The following is a 22,986-nucleotide window of genomic DNA, read 5'->3' as shown; positions in this document are numbered from 1 at the left end:
TAAATCCTGGCTCTCCTGCCGCTTACCGTGTAGCTGCAGGTAATGTGCTTCATCTTATGTCCAAGCTATACCTCTTCTGTACAGTGAGTCGGGGTGGTTTTGAAAAATAAAATGATCCACATAAAGCACTTAGCATAGTGTCCAGCACAGAGTAAATAAATGGGCCATAAGATAATAGTGATAGGTTTTTTTGTATTGATAATGCTAATTCTAATTCAAGACTCTTTAGATACCTTCTAAATCATCAGAGAAGACTGCGTAGAGAGCAGTATTGTTTCACTATTTTGAAAACTAACTGAATAGATAACTCAGTTATCACACTGTTCCATTTCTCAGTTGGAGAAAATATAAGTATATATAATTTTATTTATTTATTTTTAAAGATTTTATTTATTTATTTGACAGACAGAGATCACAAGTAGGCAGAGAGGCAGGCAGAGAGAGAAAGGAAGGGAAGCAGGTTCCCTGCTGAGCAGAGAGCCCGATGTGGGGCTCGATCCCAGGACCCTGAGATCATGACCTGAGCCGAAGGCAGAGGCTTAACCCACTGAGCCACCCAGGTGCCCCAAGTATATATAATTTTTAAATGATAATTTAGTAGTAAAGTGATTTGTCCATTTTAATTTTCTTCTTTATAATCTCTTGAATTGTAATCTTGCCAAAGGTTTTTTTCTTCTTGAATTGTGTGTCACCTGACTTCAGACTCTGGTCAACACTTGCTTATGGGTTAAACTGGAACTCCTTTCAAAGGCCTCTTTTTGTAGAAATAGTTCCAGGAAAGTCCCTTAACTTTCTTCCCATTTTCTTTCTTTTAGCTGATGGAAGTTTATTTTTCCTTGATTCTTAGAATTCTGATTAATTGTGTCTTATTCCTTAGGAGTTGAAAGGAACATGTTGTTGTGAAAATGCTTTTAATTCTAAAGGCAGTGTAAACAAGAGACAGATCAGGGGTACAAGCTTCCTGCTTCTCTTTGTGTGATTTCTCCTCTTCTATTTATTCCTGTGTGGTACCTGGGGTGACAGACTCTACTTCTGTAGGCAGCAAAACACATTGTATCATAAATTATTGGAACAAGGAGATGTTACTTGTTGATCCATAGATGCGAGTTCTTAGAAGGTCACCAGTGCTTCTGCACTCCTCTGACCCCCACTGTAGTATTCTTCCTGGCCTCTGTTGCTTGCTCGTAGATGTTTGGAGCGCGGTTATAATGTAGTGATGAAACTTGGATACTAGGGCAATTGAGAGGTACTTTTTCTCTCTCTGATTGGTGAGATGGCTTTTCAATAGTGTAGATAGTACTACCATTCAGGTAAAGTGTCAAGCCTGTGTCCTTTGCCTGCATTGTTGTCCTCTGCTAGAATCATAAGCATCTCATTTCATTATTTTTCATTATGATTACATTGAAGTGTCAGAGGATGATGTGTATACATTAATATGTATACATTAATGTCTAATTAAAACCACAGCATACTGGAGCGCCTGCGTAGCTCAGTTGGTTAAGCATATGACACTTGGTTTCAGCTCGGGTCAGGATCTTAGGGTCATGAGATCCGTCCCTTTTTGGGCACCGCGCTGAGTAGGGAGTCTGCTTCTCTACAGCCCTCTCTCCTGCCCCTCCCCCTGCTCACGCACAGTCTCTCTCTCTCTCTCTCTCTCTCTCAAATAAACAAATCTTTAAACACACACACACACAAACTCAATATACCTTCTCGTTTTATTTTAAATTTTTAAAAGAATAATATATTCTTTAGTTAGGCCCAAACTGTGGTTTGTTTTGTGCTGTGTTTAGTGTTTGTTTAGTAGGCTAATGAAAATAAGGTTTGTATAGCAAAGCCATTGAGCTGATCTTTATTCTGATTTTGTAATTTCTGAATCCCCTATTTATAGACACAGGGCTTGGACAATGCCAGTTTGCTTGGATATCTTATTATTTATTTGTCTGTTTACATATGTAAAATGCGAAGTTACAGTACTATATGTATATGTGTTTATGTTTATTTTTATGGTTTGTATATAGGATTATAATGTGGTTTATATTTTTAACTTTGATCTGTTATTTTATAATTGAACTCCTTTGTTGCTTGGGTTTCTCCATGATGATTATTTATAGAAATACCTTGGTGGTAATTACTGATTTTTGATAATCATTGAAATTTTCAGAAATTTTGAAGTTTTAAATAATTGTGTTTTGTCTTTTATCTCAGGCTAAAATAAACGAAGCCGTAGAATGCTTACTCTCCCTGAAAGCTCAGTATAAAGAGAAAACTGGAAAGGAGTACATTCCCGGTCAGCCTCCATTATCTCAAAGTTCAGACTCAACCAACAGCTCTGAGCGTAGCAGTTCAGAAACACCAGAAGCCAAAGTACTTTTTGACAAAGTAGCTTCTCAAGGAGAAGTTGTTCGAAAACTTAAAGCTGAAAAGGCCTCTAAGGTTAGTGTGGTGTTTTGTTTGTATTTTTGTTTTTCACATTACCGGCTACTTTCCTTTCCCGGAACACTTTCTGGCCAATCGAATCTAAGTTCTGCTCATATGTTTCAATTCTCAGCCTTTGTCTTGGGTATTAGAGAAGCCTTCACTGATTGCTTTTCTCCCCATCTGTGTTTGACCAGACATTCTCATAAGACTCTGCCTTCTCTGACATTGTACGTAAACACGGTGTTTTAGCTGTTGGTTAAATAGTCTGCTTCTTTCTCTTCTGTGAGACCCTAGAGAATAGGGATTTAGACTCCAACAATGCCTGGCTCACCGTAGGCCCTTGGTGCATGCTCTTTGTTTTTCTCATTCTGGAGCGGAGTCAGTTTCAAATGCAAGTGTTATTTTGAGCTCTGGTGTAGTCTGTGCTAATTATATTTTCTTCAGAAGAGTAGGATTTTTTTGGTACAGATTTGTGAATGGAAAACAGTATGTCATTACAGATTTTAAAGTTTAACCAGTAATGTGGAAACTTGGTTGCTGTCATCTTTGTGATTATGAAATGTTGAACGAATGTAGCGTAATGGCTCCTAACTTAAATTGCGGTGGGATACGTGTTACACCAGAGCTTCCTGATAGAACTTCCTGTGACAGTGGAAGTGTTCTGTGGCAGTTCTGTCCCGTCCCGCAGTCTTCACCACTGAAGGCTTGAAACGTTGTGACTGAGTAACTGAGTTTTTAATTTTATATTATTTTTATAAACATATAATGTATTATTTGCCCCAAGGGTACAGGTCTGTGAATCGTCAGGCTTACACACTTCACAGCACTCAGCATAGCACATACCCTCCCCAATGTCCATACCCCAACCACCGTATCCCTAACCTCCCACACCCCAGCAACCCTCAGTTTGTTTTGGGAGATTAAGAGTCTCTTATTTTCTTGAATTTAAATAGCCAAATGTGGCCGGTGGCTCCCGTTCAGACAGTGCAGTTATAGTACTGTTTTTTTTTCAGTCCCTCTTTTGTATAATTCTGTCCCTGTTTCTTGTATTTTTTTTGTTTCTAGTCATTAGTATATTTAATGTTCTTTATTTTTACCACTTTGCCTTCTGCCTTCACTTATGTTTTCAAATCTGCTTAGGAAGCTTTGGTCATTGGTGCTTAGACAATGATTTGAATTAAATATTGTCTTCTCTTTTCCTCTATTGTTAAACTGCAGGATCAGGTAGATTCAGCTGTACAAGAACTCCTTCAGCTGAAAGCACAATACAGATCTCTGGCGGGAGTCGAGTATAAGCCTGTCTCTGCCACTGGGGCTGAGGACAAAGATAAGAAAAAGAAAGAAAAAGAAAATAAGTCTGAAAAGCAGAATAAGCCTCAGAAGCAAAGTGATGGCCAAAAGAAAGACACCTTTAAAAGCCAAGGAAGTGGACTGTCGTCCAGTGGAGCGGGAGAAGGGCAGGGGCCCAAGAAACAGACCAGGTAATGGAACGTGGAAGCTGCATTCCAGGTGAAGCCGTTGTGAAGGAATTCAACCCCAGAATTATTTTTTTAAAAAACAGATTTTGGTTATTTTGCCTGTCATGTGAAGTTGGAGGATGCTCTGTATTTAGGTAACAAGTTCATCTGCTTAGTTCAGGACTCTCAGAATATCAGAAGTTAGGTGAAGTCTCACTCCTATGCTTATATCCCATCTTCCCAGTTTCTCCTAGTGCCATCTTGAATTGGTAACCGCAGCTAGTTTCTTCCGTAACCACTGAGAGATCTTCATTTGGCTACACAAGTGAGAACAAATATGTATAAATGTTCCCTCTTTCCTCCCATTTAACACAGTTGGTAGCCTGACAATACTCATTGTCTTACACCTTAAGCAAGTTTTTCAGATGAAAATCTTTTATGGTGACTAAGTGACAACTTCATTCTCGATAGGATTTTGAGTTTGGTAGGGTAGGTATGGAACAAAGCTGTTTAAAAGACAAAACAGTGGAATAGATGATGTTTTAGTGTGTTCTGGTTTGTATGAGTAACGTGATGCCTCTGTCCATAATCCCCAGGACAGAATTAAAGTGGACTTCGTTCTAGCTTCCTTCAGTGGCTTAGTAAAAAGAAAAAGCTATCATTAGCAACTGCTGTTGTGAGATTTTTTTTTTTTTTTAAGATTTGATTTATTTATTTGACAGAGATCACAAGTAGGCAGAGAGGCAGGCAGAGAGAGAGGGAGGGAAGCAGACTCCCCGATGAGCAGAGAGCCCAATGCGGGGCTCAGTTCCAGGACCCTGGGATCATGATCTGAGCTGAAGGCAGAGGCTTTAACCTACTGAGCCACCCAGGCGCCCCAGATTTTTTTTTTTTGCGAGATCTTTTGGTTTTAGATTTGTTGAGCTGATTTTAAAATTCTGCCTCTTAACCCTCATGTCATACATGCAACGTCTCCTTAAAAAAGAGAATATAACAGTTGTTTTTCGTGCATTTGACTGAGTGATCAGACTTATAGATCCTAGAATAATAGAGGACAGAACACGAACTTCTCACTTTTTACCTCTGTTTGTGAAAAGACCAGGTTTCAGGCATCTTGTTGAGCCGTGTCAAAGTGAAACAGTGGAGAAGTCAGCTTTAAATACATTAAAATTTTAAGCCAATAAAGCCTTGTTTGTAAACTCTAAAACAGGACTAATGGGTGATTTTTTTCTATGTGGATCATAAGACCACAGTCCTTGAATAATTACTGGTTTCAAGAAAAGGATCATCGCCTAGAATAGTTTTTTTATTGCAGATCTGACTTATTTTGCATCTATCTCTGCAGCTTTTCCTTACTGCAATTAAAAGAAAAATTTGTAGACTCTGTAAGGATTATGTCTGCCTATGTATGCACACATACACACACAGCCGTTTTCATTACTTTTTACGTGTTACTCTCAGTGGGCAGTGATCATGCTAATTACAATGTTTTCTGGATCAATTTTGGCAAAAGAGTCTTTTTAGTGAGAGAATTCTATGTAAATACTATTTTTATTACAAATACATTACCTTATAAAGAACTTCGTGGAAAGAGATGTCTGCATTAAAATCATAGCCTTTGCTAGCTTAACTTCCCTAGTTCTTTTTGGGCAGTATCTAACCACCTCTTTAAGAGGTTAAAAATGTTATCTTGGGAATGAATATACAAGAGAGATAAATATGGAAATAACTCATATTGAAGAAAACGTTTTCTGTTTTGAACTTCAGAAGTTTGTTTGCATTCAGCCTAAAAGCAGTTGATGAATGAAGAGATTGATACATTATTTTTCGTATCTGCAGGTTGGGTCTAGAGGCAAAAAAAGAAGAAAACCTTGCAGATTGGTATTCTCAAGTGAGTATGCATTCAGTTTGTTTTCATATTTTAAATTTCTCAAAGACTACTTTGTATTTAGATTCTTGAAGTCCAGACACAAAGTAATGTACGAAGTCATGAATAATATATAAATATATATGTATAGTATAGCCATTTAACCTGTCAAGTTTTTAGATCATGTTCACATAAAGCAGTGAATTAAGAAGTAGCCCTTTGAGATAATCATTATTCTATTTTTTTTCCTTAAATGGCAAGGTGAAGGGGTTAATCCGAAGTCACAAAGATCGTAAACAGCAGAAGCAAGATTAGAATTCAAGTCGTAAGGGCTTTAGGGTTGGTGTTTCTCACTGTAGAAAAGGCTACTGTACACGCACATTAAGGGAATCTACCAGCAGTGGAAGCCTCCAGATTTGAAGCTTGGTTATCATTCACTTGGCACTTGTATTATAATTTTGGTTTAATTTAGGCTTTAAAGACTATATTTTTCTTTTAAAAAGGTCATCACAAAGTCAGAACTGATTGAATACTATGATGTAAGTGGCTGCTATATTCTTCGTCCCTGGGCGTATTCCATTTGGGAATCCATCAAGGACTTTTTTGATGCTGAGATCAAGAAACTTGGTGTTGAAAACTGCTATTTCCCCATGTTTGTGTCTCAAGGTGCATTAGAGAAAGAGAAGACTCATATTGCTGACTTTGCCCCTGAGGTAAATTCGTTTCCTTTATATTTGCAGTTTTCTCTCATAAACTAGAAAAGTGTATTTTTAGTTCACACTTGAACAGGAATTTAGATGGCAAGACCAATTTAGAGAACTGTAAAGCCATTAAAATATATATATATATATATTTGTACCTTCGGGGCAAGTTATGATTCTGTTTGTTACATTAACTAACTGGCTCTTTCTTTTTGCTAAATATTTATAAGGACAGTATGTATCTACTTTTCTTACCAGGAACAGCAGCAATTACTTAACTTGCCTTAACTTACTGTAGCAAAAATTGAAATAGATTTGCCTGTATTTGTGCTGTTTCTCTGAAGTGCTGTTTAAAAAAATGTATGGAAATTGATTTTATCTTACTAGGTTGCTTGGGTTACAAGATCTGGCAAAACGGAGTTGGCAGAACCAATTGCAGTTCGTCCCACTAGTGAAACAGGTGAGGATGGGCCTTGGGGCATAGGAGAGTGCTCACTGGGACAGCTGAGATGGCTCCTCGAGTTGCCTCAGTGTTGATTTTGTGATACATACGATCCTCCTTGACAGTAACACAGTTTAACAAATGTTGATGAAGATGAGTATATACTGCAGTTGCGTAGAATTTTATTCTCAGTGCAGTAAACATCGCAGAGCTCTTTACTAGAATAAAGTTTGTTGTTGTTTTAAAGACACTTTGATCATTTTTTTTATTTGATGCTGTAATTTTTCAGAACTTTACAGGACTTATTCTTGGAATAATTTTAATTCTTGGAATTGATAATAAGTTTGCCAGCCCTGATGTTTTATGCCATATTTTCTTACAGGTTTTGTTAGTCATTTTAATATGACATATTTGTATAGGGTTTTTCTAGGTTACTAAGTGATTTCATTTATATATTCTTAGTGAGAAAAGTTGAGGTAGCGATTATAATCTCCATTTTGCAGGTTTAAAAAAAGGTCTCAGCAAGGTTTTTGGGTTTATCATTGTTTTCCAAAGTGATTATCCACCTTTAGAATGAAGGATTCTTTGCTCTTTACTTCATACTTCTGGTGATACTCTTGTATAATATGTAAGGATGCATTATTGAAATAATGACACCAGCTGTTTTCTGGTTGGCAGAGTGTTTAGTAATTCTAGTCATGAGCAGGCCATGATAAGACAGGACTCCTTCACTTAAATTAACAGTTCTTGGCAAGAGCTTTCATACTCTAGATAGATGCATTGGATAGATTTAATCTGAATTCTAATTCTAATAGATAATTTTGCTGGATTCAGCAAGTTATTTAACCTCTCTGTGCTCAGATTCCGCATCTTGGGTACTAAGATCATGATACCGACTTTGTGGATTGAGCGTGGGAACTGAACAGCGTCATAGGTGCGAAGAACTTCACAGACAGCATGATGTGTGCTGTAAGCTTCTCTTAGTGTTTTTGAAAATAAAACCGCTGAAAAGCAGTGAAATTAAATGTGAAGTGTAAATTTCAATCTGAAAAACATAAAATAAGGTCAGGTTTAGGTAGATTTATTTCCTTGGCTAATCCACTTGATGAAATAACGTAACTGTTCACTTACCATTACAAACATTGGAAACGCATTTACACAAACAGAGCATTTTAACTTCTATTCACTGTGTTACTCGTGTAGCTCTTACCAGCCTTCAAAGAGAAAAAAAAGCCTTCAATGACTAACCACCTGTATCTTGTATCTTTTCAGTCATGTATCCTGCATATGCAAAGTGGGTGCAGTCACACAGAGACCTGCCTATCAGACTCAATCAGTGGTGTAATGTGGTGGTAGGTACATACTCTTTCTTACATTCTTTCATTATTCTTCGTATTCAGTTTTGTTTTGTTTTGTTTTTTAAGCACATTTTATTTTTCCTTATTTTTATATTCAAAGGATTAGGAGAATGGAAGCAGTTTTTAATCACAGTTATGGATTACAATTATGATTTCTGGTTACTTGCCACATTAAATTGTTAATAAAAACGGAAAAGCTTTCCATAATGATCAAATTGTGTTCTTGCCTCTTCCAGCGTTGGGAATTCAAACATCCTCAGCCTTTCCTACGCACTCGTGAATTCCTTTGGCAGGAAGGGCACAGTGCATTTGCTACCTTTGAAGAAGCAGCAGAAGAGGTATAAAAAGTTGTCTTCCATATTAATTATGTTCCATTTCTTTCTCTAAGCTGTGCTTTATTCCCCCAACTCTAAGTAATACAGTGTTACTGCTTACATAATAATCATTTAATAAATAATTCTAAATTGAAATTTAATCTGATCTGAAAATAACTTTAAAAGATAATTTCCTGATATAATTATTTTGTTACTTAAAATTTTGTGTACCACCTGTTAAAAGAAAAAGACACAAGTTAATACAGGTGTACACAGACTTAAGAAACTGCTTTAATGAAATTTTATTAGAAAATGTGCTGTTTTAAATTTTCAGATGAAAATATTTTTGGACTTCCCTGTATGGAGGAAATTATAATCCCGGGGTGAAATTAATTATTCTTCAGAAGACTTTCATCCTGGTTCTCTCTCTCTCTCTCTCTCATACACACACACACTATAACCTGGTTACACACACATATATTTGTATCTTTCATAAACATTTTTTTAATAATATTCTAAATTTATGAACATTTTTAAAAAGTTACTAAACTTCTTCCATGTTACTTTGTTGAATGTCTTCCTTAGTAAATACACACTGGCTGCTTTAACCTTTCCATAAGAAAAGGTTTTCATTGTTTTATGTATTTTTCCACCTCAGTTAGTTTTAAACAGTACAGCTTTATAGATCTGTAAGAAACAAATACACCATAAATTGGAACACTTTCATGTTTAAAATGTTGTTACAGGTCTTGCAGATACTTGACTTATATGCTCAGGTATACGAAGAACTCCTGGCAATTCCTGTTGTAAAAGGCAGAAAGACTGAAAAGGAGAAATTTGCCGGAGGAGATTATACAACTACCTTAGAAGTGTTTATATCTGCTAGTGGAAGAGCCATCCAGGTACCAGCCAAATGCTGCATGGGGTTCATGGGTGACTGTAAGCATAGCCTGTGGGCAATCCAATAGACTTCTGTCACCAGAGAAGGAGACTCTTTCCAAAAAAAAAAAAAAAAAAAAAAAACCTGTGTATTTTGTGTGCTTTCCAGACCATGTTATAATTTCAGGCTTATCTATTCCATTCTTACAAATCTCTAAGGTCAATTAATTGAAGGCTTATATTCTGAATTACCAAAGCATGGATTCTTTTTTTAATGTTTGTAGTTGAAGTTATTCCTACAAAAGGGGCTGCTTACAGCAGTACACTTCTGTACTTTTTTTTCCCTTTTTGACTAATCCTGGTCTTTTTTTGTATGATTTACGCTGTAAAAACTTAATATAAAAAAAAAGTCAAGGAACGTAAAACATGTCTAGTGACATTTTAAGGTGTATGATCTTACAGAAATCATTTTCAGAGGCATAATTAGTTACTAACATTGACACTTCTATTTCTCTGTTTTAGGGGGCAACATCACATCATTTAGGGCAGAATTTTTCCAGAATGTTTGAAATTGTTTTTGAAGATCCAAAGACACCAGGAGAGAAGCAGTTTGCTTATCAGAACTCCTGGGGCCTGACCACTCGAACTATTGGTGTTATGACCATGGTTCATGGAGACAACATGGGCTTAGTATTACCACCCCGTGTAGCTTCTGTTCAGGTAAGGAAAGTATTTCTGTTTATCACTCTTTCTATAAAATACAGTCTGGACCTTAGTATTGTGTAACTGTGTGTATCATTTCTGTTACTGTTTTTTTTGCTTTTTTAATTTTTAGCTGCTTTTTATACAAAACTTTCTTAGAAATCTTCTGTTTGAAATGATTCATAAGCTTAATGAGATGTAGTAGGTCAAATAAGATGCATTTAGCATAGACAAGTAATGTGCACTGGTTGGTAGACATTCCGTGGAGATTAAAAATCACACAAGTTGATCTGTGTTAAAAATTACATAGTCCCCAGTAGGTTTTGATTCCTGAGTATCATGCAGCAGCCTGACCACATTACTTTGTATGCTGTTTCTTTGTATAAATTTGTGCTCTTGCTCTGGTTCTAGGTGATGGTTATTCCTTGTGGCATTACAAATGCGCTTTCTGAAGAAGACAGAGAGGCTCTGATTGCAAAATGCAATGATTATCGAAGGCGGTTACTCAGTGTTAATATTAGAGTCAGAGTTGACTTGCGAGATAACTACTCTCCAGGTTGGAAATTCAATCACTGGGAGCTCAAGGTAAATTCTTCAGTTACATCTTTTACTTCCATACTCCCAATTTGGGATTAGATTTTTTTTTAACATATATTTCTATGAAATGTAAGGTTTTCTCATTACTTTTCTCTACTGGGGTAATTGTGAATTTTTTTCTTTTTCACTTAATTTTCATAAAGTCCAGATCTTTATAATAGTGTTATATAAATATTTTATATATATAAATATATATAATACATGTATATATATATTTATATATCTATAAAGTTTATATATTTGCTAAATTTAAAATCGCTTTTCCGGAAGCTTATTTTTATTATGTTAAAATTAAAATGATCTTGAAGACCTTGTATATGATTAATAAACCTCATAGGGTTGTTACACTAAATGTTTATACCAGGAATTCATATAATAAGTAAGCTGTTTAAACAGTAAGACTATCAGAGCAATGGTACATGGTCATCACCTAGCTGTCATTGTTAACAGCTGATCAGTAAAACATCAGAAAGTAATACCATATTTGGTTTTTTACACCACTCTGTCTCACACCCATTTGTTGATCTTTATTTCGTATATTCAAGGCTAAATTCTGATTTAATGTTTTTTTTTTAAGATTTTGTAAATATTATTCATTTATTTATTTGACAGGCAGAGATCACAAGTAGGCAGAGAGGCAGGCAGAGAGGGGTGGGGGAAGCAGGCTCCCTGCTGAGCAGAGAGCCTGATGCAGGGCTTGATCCCAGGACCCTGGGATCATGACCTGAGCTGAAGGCAGAGGCTTTAACCCACTGAGCCATCCAGGCGCCCCTTAATGTTTTTAATATAAATTTCATTTATTGCATATCATCATTAGTAGATGATCTATATTTTTAATAACATTTTTCAAACTTCTGGAATTTAATTTTTTTCATAAGCTTTACCAAGGGAATCTTACTAGAGTAGCAGAATTTCTAAACTCACATTGTAGGAGATAGAGGAGAAGATGTAGTGATACTGCAGCTCCAAGCTGATTCCAAGTATGGAGGCTCAGCAGCGTTGGGATTATTCAGTGTGAACACATACGGGCTTCCCACAGTTGCTGGTATTTATACAACTGTTTGTTTTAATTGGCCCTTAAGGTAAATCTTCGGTGCTAAAAATTAGTTGTACTGATTTTGTTTCTCTTCTGTATAATACATTTTTCCTTTACTTACCTACCTTTAATGAAGACTTTAAAGATAGATGTTTTCTTACATACTTGCCTTCCAATTACAGTACTTTGTGCTTACTTAGAAAGAGGAGTGTGTGATGCCAGCAGCAGCTTGTCTGAGCCCCTGTGTTCTTGCCTGAGATTCCAGATGTTAAAGGAGAAACATATTCTTTGTTACCGGCTGGATTGAAAGAGAAAAAGGCATCCATACACACTTCTCCCTTCTGTCTTCCTCCTCTTCATTTTCACTTCTACCTCTAGGACTGACTTGACTTTGTCACTGTCACTCTTCTTTTTAGTACCATGATGAGCCTGTACTGTGAAGGAGATTCTGGGTGTGAGTAGGCCTTGCTACAGCTTCCTTGTCTGCAGTTCTCAGGAAAGAATACAGAACATCTAAATTCTAAACTTGATGCCCAAGACTAAAGAACAGTGAGAGGGGTCACTAGTTAGTGAAAAGTACTCATGGCATTTCTCTCCATTCAGTCCAAGAATTCCTGAGAAAAGAAAATAGTTTTGGAAGATCTAGATTTGTATTCATTTGATAGTGATGAACTTTGTACAACGAGGCACTTTGTGGGTGGGATGAGATGTGTATGTATTGGGAGACTCAGTTTCATTACTGGGGTATATGGTGTAGTTACCAGACTAGAACCCAGGGACTGCCACAACTTCTTCATTCCTCTTCCCATATTATGAAAGTTGAAAGGGGAAAATAATGAGTGAATTAACTACTTTTCTTTTTACTGTGTTGGATGACTAAGATAATTTTGTGTTGCTATTGAAAAGAAAAAGAAGCAAACCAAAACAATCCGTTATGAGTAAATTCATAACATTTTACTTAGAAAAAATGGTCAGCAGAATATATGCCTCCTCTGTGATTTGGCCTCAGATGATCTTTCTGGCCATTGCCTCCCACTCCCCTGTGTGAGTGCCCTGCTTATTCCCCATGGCCTCTGTCACTCTGTGCCAGGTTATTCTCACGCCAAGATGCCCTCTCGCCAGACTCAGGCCTTGACGCCCTGCTCTGAGCTACTCTTCTCATCCAGCACAGGACCTAGTCCTGTTAGTTGTCATGTCAGTTTCGTTTCCGTTACTGAGAAGTTCCTTAGCCTTTCTCTGTCATTCACGACATGGGCATTTTTGTGGATAGAGGTTAATTATTTTATAGAATGTTCCTCAGTTTTGATGAAATTACTCATTAATTTTTACCTTCTAGTAACTTTCCTTCTCTTTCAGCTGAGGATAGTCTCCCACTTGTGATTTTCTGTACTGATTATTTGTGTGCATGCCATATTTACCTGGCAGAACATGAAGCTCCTTGAGGACAGGATCTGTTTCTTCTTACTCCTCTTGTAAATCTCATTGCACTTAACCCTTTTACCCATGCATACATTAGGTGAATAAAGGAAGACAATAAAACAATACTTAGCATACAATAATTTGTTCTCTGGTATTCATTATTTTATAAAATAAGTCTTTAAAGATAATTTTTTTTTTTAAGAATGACATTTAAAATTTTCCTTTGACTTTGATTTAGGAGACTGCCATCGGCTAAACTAACTTAAATTCGAAACCCCAGATTAGTTTTAGAGGATCATTTGCTCAGAAAGAAAATGTTTAAAAGACCTACGGTTTTAATGTTTAGAAAATTTACTGTTTATCCTAAAAATAAGGTCTCTCTGGGTCTTAATTCCCCTCCTGGAGCATTCATAAGGGTTGAACATTCACAGGCTTCAACTTGCATATGGTCCTGAAGCTCCGTGTGAGGTCAATAGGGAATAGGGGAATGGTTCCCAGAGTGCAGTCCCAGCCTCACTTGAGAACTTGTTAGAAATATGAATCTTTAGGCCCCATTCCTGGACTTCCTGTAATAAGAAATTCAGGGGGTGGAGCCCAGCAGTCCTTGCTTTAACAAGCCCCTCACGCTGCGTGCTGGAGTATCCGGAGCTAAGATGTAACCACACTGTCGTGCTGTGAGTGAGTCACAGACGTGCCAGGTGTACTGATCAGCGACTTGGGGCAGCCTTAATTTAAAGAAGTCCTTTCTATTTCCCACCTTGTGTGCCCTACAGATGCAACTTTCTGTGCGTGCTTTTATGGGAGAAGAGGTAGGAATATTGATCTAGACAGCACTCCCTTCATGTTTCTCAACTCAGCTCAAAACTGGTTGGGGAGTACATTTTTTTCCTTAGGTTTATACATTCTTATCGGAAGAGATTTCTGTAGTGTCTCAGGAATATTGCCTGCTGTTTTTATTGTTTGCTTATGCCTTTGATTTTGGGGTTTTTATGATTTGTAGGAGATAAAGCCATGAAATACTCTGTGTCTTCAAGAAGAGATAGGCATGTATCATTTTAACTGCCTTTTTTGTTTTCTAGGGAGTTCCCATCAGACTTGAAGTTGGGCCACGTGACATGAAGAGCTGCCAGTTTGTAGCTGTCAGACGAGATACTGGAGAAAAACTGACAGTGGCTGATAATGAGGCTGAGACTAAACTTCACGCTCTTTTGGAAGACATCCACGTGAACCTTTTTACAAGGTTAGTTCCTTAGGATTGCTTTTGTCTCTGATCTTGTCATCCTGTTCAGCTTTTGAGAGCTGTACTGAGGAATTTTGTGAGTGTCCCGACTGGAAGTCATTTTTCCCTCTGAGCTCCCAGAGTTCTTAATTTGCCTCTCTTGTGTTTTTGACCTGTATCATCATGATTTTTCCGAGGGCTTTTTCCATCCTGCTAGGTTTGCAGTGCTGGCCTGGCTGTCCCATGGACTAATTTGGGTTGACTTTAAATTGAGGCCTTTAAGATGTGTAAATTTGAGGGATTAAGGCATTGATTTTCACCTGTGAGTACACATTAGTAGCACCTAGGAAGCTTTAAAAATAGCAGCACCTAGACCCCTCCCCAGAGATGTTAATTTAGTCTAGGGCGAGTGTCGCAGATGTAGTATTAAAAGCTCCCCATGTGCTGGGTATTTACCCTAAAGATACAAACGTAGTGATCCGAAGGGGCACGTGCACCCGAATGTTTATAGCAGCAATGTCTACAATAGCCAAACTATGGAAAGAACCTAGATGTCCATCAACAGACGAATGGATAAAGAAGATGTGGTATATATATACAATGGAATACTATGCAGCCATCAAAAGAAATGAAATCTTGCCATTTGCGACAACGTGGATGGAACTAGAGGGTATCATGCTTAGCGAAATAAGTCAATCAGAGAAAGACAACTATCATATGATCTCCCTGATATGAGGGAGAGGAGATGCAACATGGGGGGTTAATGTGGTAGGAGAAGAGTAAATGAAACAAGTTGGGATTGGGAGGGAGACAAACCATAAGTGACTCTTAATCTCACAAAACAAACTGAGGGTTGCTGGGCAGAGGGGGGTTGGGAGAGGGGGTGTTATGGACATTGGGTAGGGTATGTGCTATGGTGAGTGCTGTGAAGTTTGTAAACGTGGAGATTCACAGACCTGTACCCCTGGGGGGAAAAAAAAAATATATATATATATATATTTATAAAAAATAAAATTATTAAAAAAAAAAAAAAGCTCCCCATGTGATTATGATATGTAGCCAAGGCAAAGAACAGTTTGACTGGGATTGGAGATCTGGGGTGAAAGGAAGCTTCAGGACAGCCCTGATCTGTGGAGAGTGTTCTAGAATCCAAGTTCTCAGGGCAGAGGCACTAAAAGATTGATGCGTATGTGTGGCACCTTACTTACTTTCCTGTCCACCTGAGACAAAAGAGGAAGGTCCACTGCCTGTTTGGGGGAAGGTGGTGCCGGCATCTTCTTATGTATTCATATGTCTTCTAGGACCTTGTGCCCAGCTCATATTAGGCCTCAGTAAATCTTGCATTTAAGGAATGAACTAATTTTAGTCTTGGCATTACATGGTTTTGGGCAAGTGATTTTGCTTGGCTTGGCTTGCTTGCCCTAAAATGAGAATGAGAACGAGTCACTTGACTTCAAGGATTTGCTTAGGCTACTAATGAGTAGTGCATTTGAAGTCCATCTGAGCTGAGAGCAGGTCATATTGTCAGAGGTGAAAGGTTAGAAAGCTGCTTGTCCTTACTGCTGCCGTTTAAATAGTGCATTTAGTACAGGGGTTCTTTCTGGGGGTTTCTCTTCAGAGTCACCTGGGAGGTTTGGGAAAGAAGCATACTGGAGCATCACACCTGGAGTTTCTGATCCATTGGTTTTAAGATGGGTTCCGGTCATCTGTGGTATAAAACTGTTTGGTGTGTGATTCACATGCGTCCTCTGATTGGAAAACCACTGCTTTTTTAAAAAGCAGTTTTATCATTGACATTTTTATTCAGTAAATGTGTTAATGTCGGTTTCATAAAGGTGCATTTTTGCCCCATCCTTAGGCTTAACCCTTACATATTTTCCTGGATCTCACTGGCTGTGACTTATTCACATGAGCCTGTCAGACTATGAAAAGGTCAGAAGAGGGGTTTGGTGGAGAGCTAGCAGTTACTGGCAGAGAAGTCACATGGTCTTAGTCCTCAGATTCAGAAAAGAAAAATATGCCTTCTCTTTCTTGGTTACCACCCATGAACCATCCTGTATGTAATGTGTGACTTTGAATGTAAAAGGGAGTGATACTTACTTCCATTTCTAAAACCCGAAGTTCTTAGAAAAGAATTATGTAGTATATGAAAATAGCTCAAATAATGTGTATTTGTGGTTTTTCCTTTTTTATAACATTTCCGTGCCTTTCTGTTTGATTCTCACAACCATCTGTATGGCAGTTAGACTTACTTGAGTACTTTTCCAGTTTTGTAGAAAGGAAAACTAGGACCAAAGAGGTTTTAAAAATACTGCAGACTCTCATAGGTGCTGAGTGGTATAGCCAGGCATAGAATGTTCTGGAGAGTTTTAATGGCAATAACAAAAGTAATTATTGCCTATCGTGTGCTCGGCAAATTCCCCTTCATCTAGTGTTAATCCAGTGATGTGCTGAGATTGCCACACAGTGGAGGTTCAAACGGAGATGTTCTCACTTCCAGGTTATTGCTCTTTTGTTAAATTTTACTTATTTTCTTTAAAAAACAAAACAAAAAAAAACTTTGTCATATTAGTAAGAAAAAATATGTATTCTTTTGCAATTATATTGTGATAGGGCTTCCGAAGACCTTAAGACTCATATGGTTGTGGCTAATACAATGGAAGACTTTCAGAAGATGCTAGATTCTGGGAAGGTAAGAGACTTCTGAAAAGTTTTGAATATAAAAATGTTTCAATGGTATTTTAAGACTCATGCATATTAATCTCTTTTTTAAGGCCAGTCATGTGACAGGATTATATATTACTCCACATTCTATCCTCTGTTTTCCACTGGCTTTCCTAAAGCATTACAGCATTTTATCATTTTTGGATTACACTGAACTGATTGTAAAAGTTTTTTCTCATGCTTGAAGTACAGACTAAACGACGTTAATTCTATTTTAATTACTGAAATTTTTCATTTTGTTTTTCAGCTTGAATTAGATTCCTAAAGTAAGCATTGTTATAATGTAATGTGTATATTCCTAAGATAAGGTTAAAAGTCCATGTCAGAAATTTCAGTTCTCTGACCTGTGTGTGTGTGTGTGTGTGTGTGTGTGTGTGTGTATCTATTTCCCCTGATCTTAATTGACTGAACTTTTCTGAATAATAATAGGGAGAGTACTGCTCGTGTCTAAGCCTATTTTTTTGAATGAGTGGGTACTTCACTCGCCTTTAAAAGACCCAGGTCTTTCTAATTAGGTACTTTAGTGGTTCTTTAAGATTTTTATCAGTTTTATGTGTTGTGAGTATGCAGATATTCTAGTCGAAACTTTTAATTTTCATAGTGAAGAGGTCCTGATTTGCAAAATTATTAATTACTGGAATGAATCACTTATGAACTTTAGTATTCTGGTATCCATGCTTGATTATACAACCAGTCCTGTGTTCTCAGATTATAAATGAGGAAACCACGGGCCAGAGTCTAAATGAATTACCCTGACCTCTACAGGAGCGGACTTGGTCCTAGAATTTAGATCTCTCTCCTGACTCATTTTAATGCACTTTCCTTTTTTATTCGCTTTCTTTAATTTTTTAATTTTATTTTTTTAAAAGATTTTATTTTTAAGTAATCTCTACACCTAGTGTGGGGCTCAAACTCACACCCCCGAGATTAAGAGTTGGATGCTTCAGTGACGGAGCCTGCAGGCACCCCTCTTTATTTTTAATCCATGCTGAGAGTGTAAGGCAAAATTTAAATTGGTTAGGGTCATAACCTCTTAATATGTCTCTTACTGCGTCAGCTGGGACAGTGTTAATCTTTTTGGCTCTCAGTTTACTAATGTGTAAAATGAGTACAAGATAATCTTAAAATCCCCTTCAGATCCATAATTCTTCAGTATTTAGCTTTCTATTCTTGGTGTATTGCCTTTGTCATCTTCCATCTTTCTGGTTTCCATAATTTGTCATAATTTTTCCATAATTTCCATACGTACTTCCAGTAGAAGTCTAGAGAAGTGGATAGCCATCTATCTGATGCAGTGTTTTTTTTTCCTTTCACTGTAATTTATGATTATTTTATTTTTCTATTACTGAATTTTAAAATTTCATTCATTACGGAAGTATGGTAGTCACTTTTGCAGTACAGACTGGTAAAGATATTTACATAAGAGTTAATAAATCAATAGAGTACCTGTGAGTTAATCCATTGCTTTCAAAGAAATGAACCTCAGCAGGTCTCAGTACAGTCGCATCTTTTATTCTGACATTAGGTCAGAGATGTCAACATCTATCCTAGAGCAGCCAGTAGGTAGTACATTCACTGTATGTCCAAAGAGCGCGTGGAGATTAGAGGAGGTTGTGTCTGTTGGATCCCGGAGCCAGCGCCAGCTCCACCCCCGTCTCACTTCAGTGTGGTGACTGACCAGCAAGCAACCTTTGAGGCTCTTGTAAACAAAGCTATGTTTACTAGGTGGGGAGAAGGAGAAAGGGATCTTTGGAGCTTGAATGTAGGTGAAGGTTTGGTTTTCTACTCTTCTTTGTTGGTAAAATTAAAAAAAAAACTGTATCAGATTCACAGAACTTGAGTAAATTTTTCTAAAGGGACGATGTTAATTAAATGAAAAATAGATGTTATTTATATATAATTATTTTTTTACTGTTGACATATATTACTAACCTATTGAGCACTATTTTTGGTTGATAGGATTATTGGTATTTGTCATCATTAGCATTTTCTGCTACAGAATTCAAAATACTATATATTGCAAAAAATTTTATCTCTTTGTAGCATATATATAGAGATAATAAAAAATAAAAGTTAAAGACCTTTCCAGCCTAAAACTGTGTGTTATTTTTTCATATTAATGAATTACATGCGTAACTAGTCAGACATTTTAGGTCTTATCACCCACACTTTACTTTGAAGCTACAAGGAATTAAAACATGGGTTTTACAAAATCGTTATTTATGAGTCTAAATAACTTCAGTTGAACTTTTTCACACTATTCCATTTTAAGTTTTAAAAATTATTTTAGGGATGCCTGGGTGGCTCAGTCAGTGAAGCATCTACCTTCAGCTCAGGTCATGATCTCAGGGTCCTGGTATTGAACCCCACATCGGGCTCCCTGCTCAGCGGGCAACCTGTTTCTCCATCTGCCCTTGTTCCACCCATGCTCTGTCTCTCAAATATATCAAAATATTGTAAAAAATTTAAGAAATAAAAATTATTATTTTATAAATACCTTCTCAAGGCTCAGTAGTTTTTTTCTTAGGGAAAAATAAAACCATTTACTGTAAAATTTGTTAAAGTTAGGAAAGTAAAGCTGTGTGTGGGTTAAAAATAAAAGTAAAATTTTCTAAGAAACCAAATTTAAATTTATTACCCAAAGACAGCCTTACTATTTTTATTATTTCACAGTGACCATGCTTCAAGTTTTCCTCCCATTCTTTTGTAATGAATTTTAAACAATACTTTTATGAATGCACATTCTTTCCATGCTTTCTGTTTGTACCGATGCTAATGATTTACCAAGTTTCAATACACAGGGGTAACTTTGGGTTATTTCCGCTCTTGTATCTTTAGGTTTATCTTTGCTTCTGTTTTCCTTACAGTTTTTATTAAAATTTTTCAAGATACATATTACTAACTTTAAACCTTCCATCTTCTCTCATCCACCACTCCCATCCCCCGGGGATTTTCCTACTAATTTATTACTTCTTTATTGTCTTAAGGCAGATTATCAAAATTACAGTTTATCAGTCCTGGGAGTTTGGCTGACACATTTTACCGAATGAACGTAAGAGACAGATAACTAACTCTTCCTCGCCCGGAAGAATGTTCACTTGATCAATTACTTGTTCTTTTTTGTAATTTCCTAATGTCAGTGTACTTGCACCTTACTTCTTAGTGAAGACTTTTGAAGTATATTTAGCCAAATTCTGAGTGCCTTAGTGTTTGCAGGAGGGGCTCAGTTTGAGTACGGAATGTGTGGCTTGGAATGATTGATCAGAAGTTGATGAGGAAGCTGGATAGCCTCTTAACTGTTTTTAAACTGGCATTTCTAACGCATGGGTGGGATTATCCACGTTATCCACGCTTTTGATCTCCCCGCTGCTAACCTTGATTTCCAGGAGTTTTCTGTAGGACTGTTAACATAATTGTTATTGCATACAAATCTCATTTTGAAGTAGACATGATATGAAAGTTTAGGATTTACAGCTGAAAGAAATCTTAATTCTTGTCTAGTCCAACACACATTTTACAAAAGAAAACTCGAAACTAGGGATTTTCAAACAGGCGGTGAATTTCAGCCGGTAAAGTCCCGGCTATCTTGATTTTGCCCGTTATTGTATATGGCCCATGAAAGAAAATTTGAGAAGTTGTTTTTTCTAATACAAAATGATATTTGACTTTCACATACTGTGTAGACTTTAAAAATGATTCACTTCCCTATAACAGTGTGGCATAAAGTGAGGCTGACCTTTTGTTAATGGTTATTGTTAACAACTGTAAAAATCAGTTTACTATTTGTCGTCTCCTCTCTGTCCTCCTCATAACCGTTTACCTAGGCAGAGCAGGTGGTGGTCAGATTTGAAATGAGGGGGAGGTATAGCTAGAGTCTGGACTCAGACTACTTACTCTTCCTTCCTTCTCTTCAGGCACTGTGTTGTAGCTAGTGTGTTTGGACACTGAAGTATACTACAAAGATGTTTTTGTTTTGTCTTGATGTCTTCTGGTATGTGGGTTTGGGATCCGGGAAAAACAGCTTGCAGCTCTGAGCAGTGTTCCTTGAAGGTACTGGGGCCTGAAAAAGGCTGGGAGACCTGTCCTTTTTGCTTGTCAGTTTAATAGACCATTCAGGTGTTTCTTTTATAGAACAGGAGTTAAAAATCCTGAATATTTTTCCTTTTCTGTTAGATTGCTCAGATTCCATTCTGTGGGGAAATTGACTGTGAAGACTGGATCAAAAAGACCACTGCTAGGTAAATATGGTTAACAGACCGAACTTGTGACAGTAACAACGAATGGGAATATACAGCATAAATAAGTTGAATTCTTACCTGTTTTTAATTGCAGGGATCAAGATCTTGAACCTGGTGCTCCATCCATGGGAGCTAAAAGCCTTTGCATCCCCTTCCAACCACTCTGTGAGCTGCAGCCGGGAGCGAAATGCATCTGTGGCAGGAACCCTGCCAAGTACTATACCTTGTTTGGTCGTAGTTACTAAGGGACGAAACAAAACTGCTATCTCCAACCCGCCTCACTTTTTAAAAAAATGATATTAATGTCTTCCCAGATGTAGACCGTTTTATGATTTTTTAAAATAAAAGTTCAGATAGGTCACATGAGACACAAACACCTTATTCTGATGCCTAAATTAACGGTGGGAAAGAAGACTTTTCAGTAAAGAACCCCAGTAATAAATACCATGAACTGATACTGTCTTATGTATTCATTTGTTTCTGGGATATCTGAAGCGTGTGCTATGGGACATTCTCACAGAGACCTGAAGAAAACTGGACCCTGAGGTAACTGCCCTTGGTCTGAGCATCCCTCATGGTTCAGACCTCGAACGTGCAGCTATCCGGCTTCCTGTATGTTGAAGTACTTCCCTTTCTTCACTCCTTCTGCCAAATCTAAAATGGTCCTCGATCTCTCTGTTTAAAAAACAAAGCCACTAATAGACAAAAAGCCAAAACAACCCCCAACTTTCCCTTGAGGAGCTCGCTCCCTCTCGCTACTACTAGTTACTGTGGGGTCTTAAAAAAAAAAGTCATGATTTCTGAAGGAGGGAGCAACCCCCCGCCCCACCTCTGCCCCCCACACCACCACCATTTCCCTGATACACTGCTGCCTCTGCTGACCAAAGCTAACTTCTCAGTGTTGTGTCTTACTGTGTCACTCTGCTGCATTTCTGCTGCTATAGAACATTTCTCTTTTTACTAAAATTACTCCTCTGACTCCCCCTCCCGCTCTCTGGTTCTTTCTCTTAGTTACGGGTCTTTCACCAGCATTCCTCCTCGGCGTCCTTCACAGACATCCCGAGCCCAAGCTTCTGTACTTGGTGCTCTTCTTGTCTAATCCGCTGGATTCAGAGAACACGAACGGGATGAGCATCCAACGTTGTCACCTCTAGACCTCCATTCCAGCTGCGTAGTCGGGTCTCTCGAGCGTTCCATCAGAGTATCAGGTCCTCAGTCCCCAAGCCCACATTTCACTGCCCACTCCCAGACCTGGTCTTCCTACAGTACTTCCTGCCTGAAGGATTAGCATGAGCACCATATACCGGTAACCTAAACCAGAACCCGAGAGCCGTGCTAGTCAGCCCCTCCAGCACACAGTCTGCTATCTTCATGGCCTAGCGTGACATCCCACCCTTACCGCTGACGGGTCCTGGGTCTCCCATTTTACAGATGACTTGACTGCCTCTGATGTCAGTCACTGTAATGGCCTCCAGAGATTCATCTGAAGCAGTCCCCACATTTTCATAGGGTTTTTTGCCTTCATGTACAATGTATTAAGATGTTCATCTTCCCCTTAAAATCTTTTCTTGGCTCACCATCACTCATGGGAGAAAATATGAATCCTTTAGCCTAT

The 22,986-nt window shown here is 37.7% G+C and overlaps 1 protein-coding gene across 2 annotated transcripts in view; it reads left to right on the top strand.

The window, feature by feature from the left end:
* EPRS1 (glutamyl-prolyl-tRNA synthetase 1) overlaps positions 1–21,828 on the top strand; it is a 66,791-nt gene extending 44,963 nt beyond the window's left edge. For both annotated transcript variants that reach the window (XM_032872943.1, XM_032872944.1), the window contains 14 exons: positions 2,206–2,433; positions 3,637–3,899; positions 5,715–5,766; positions 6,246–6,455; positions 6,831–6,903; positions 8,158–8,237; positions 8,480–8,581; positions 9,304–9,459; positions 9,959–10,156; positions 10,550–10,723; positions 14,270–14,430; positions 17,023–17,101; positions 21,307–21,371; positions 21,466–21,828. In XM_032872943.1, the coding sequence (XP_032728834.1) occupies positions 2,206–2,433; positions 3,637–3,899; positions 5,715–5,766; positions 6,246–6,455; positions 6,831–6,903; positions 8,158–8,237; positions 8,480–8,581; positions 9,304–9,459; positions 9,959–10,156; positions 10,550–10,723; positions 14,270–14,430; positions 17,023–17,101; positions 21,307–21,371; positions 21,466–21,616 (1,992 nt within the window). In that variant the 3' untranslated portion in view covers positions 21,617–21,828. The remainder of the gene's footprint in view (positions 1–2,205; positions 2,434–3,636; positions 3,900–5,714; positions 5,767–6,245; positions 6,456–6,830; positions 6,904–8,157; positions 8,238–8,479; positions 8,582–9,303; positions 9,460–9,958; positions 10,157–10,549; positions 10,724–14,269; positions 14,431–17,022; positions 17,102–21,306; positions 21,372–21,465) is intronic.
* The last annotated feature ends 1,158 nt before the right edge of the window (positions 21,829–22,986 follow it).

Source organism: Lontra canadensis, unplaced genomic scaffold (assembly GCF_010015895.1).
Source record: "Lontra canadensis isolate GAN:19392208 unplaced genomic scaffold, GSC_riverotter_1.0 scaffold46, whole genome shotgun sequence".
NCBI classification, from domain to species: domain Eukaryota; kingdom Metazoa; phylum Chordata; class Mammalia; order Carnivora; family Mustelidae; genus Lontra; species Lontra canadensis.
The sequence above is the reverse complement of the archived record's forward strand: the minus strand, read 5'-3'. Positions and strand labels throughout refer to the sequence as shown.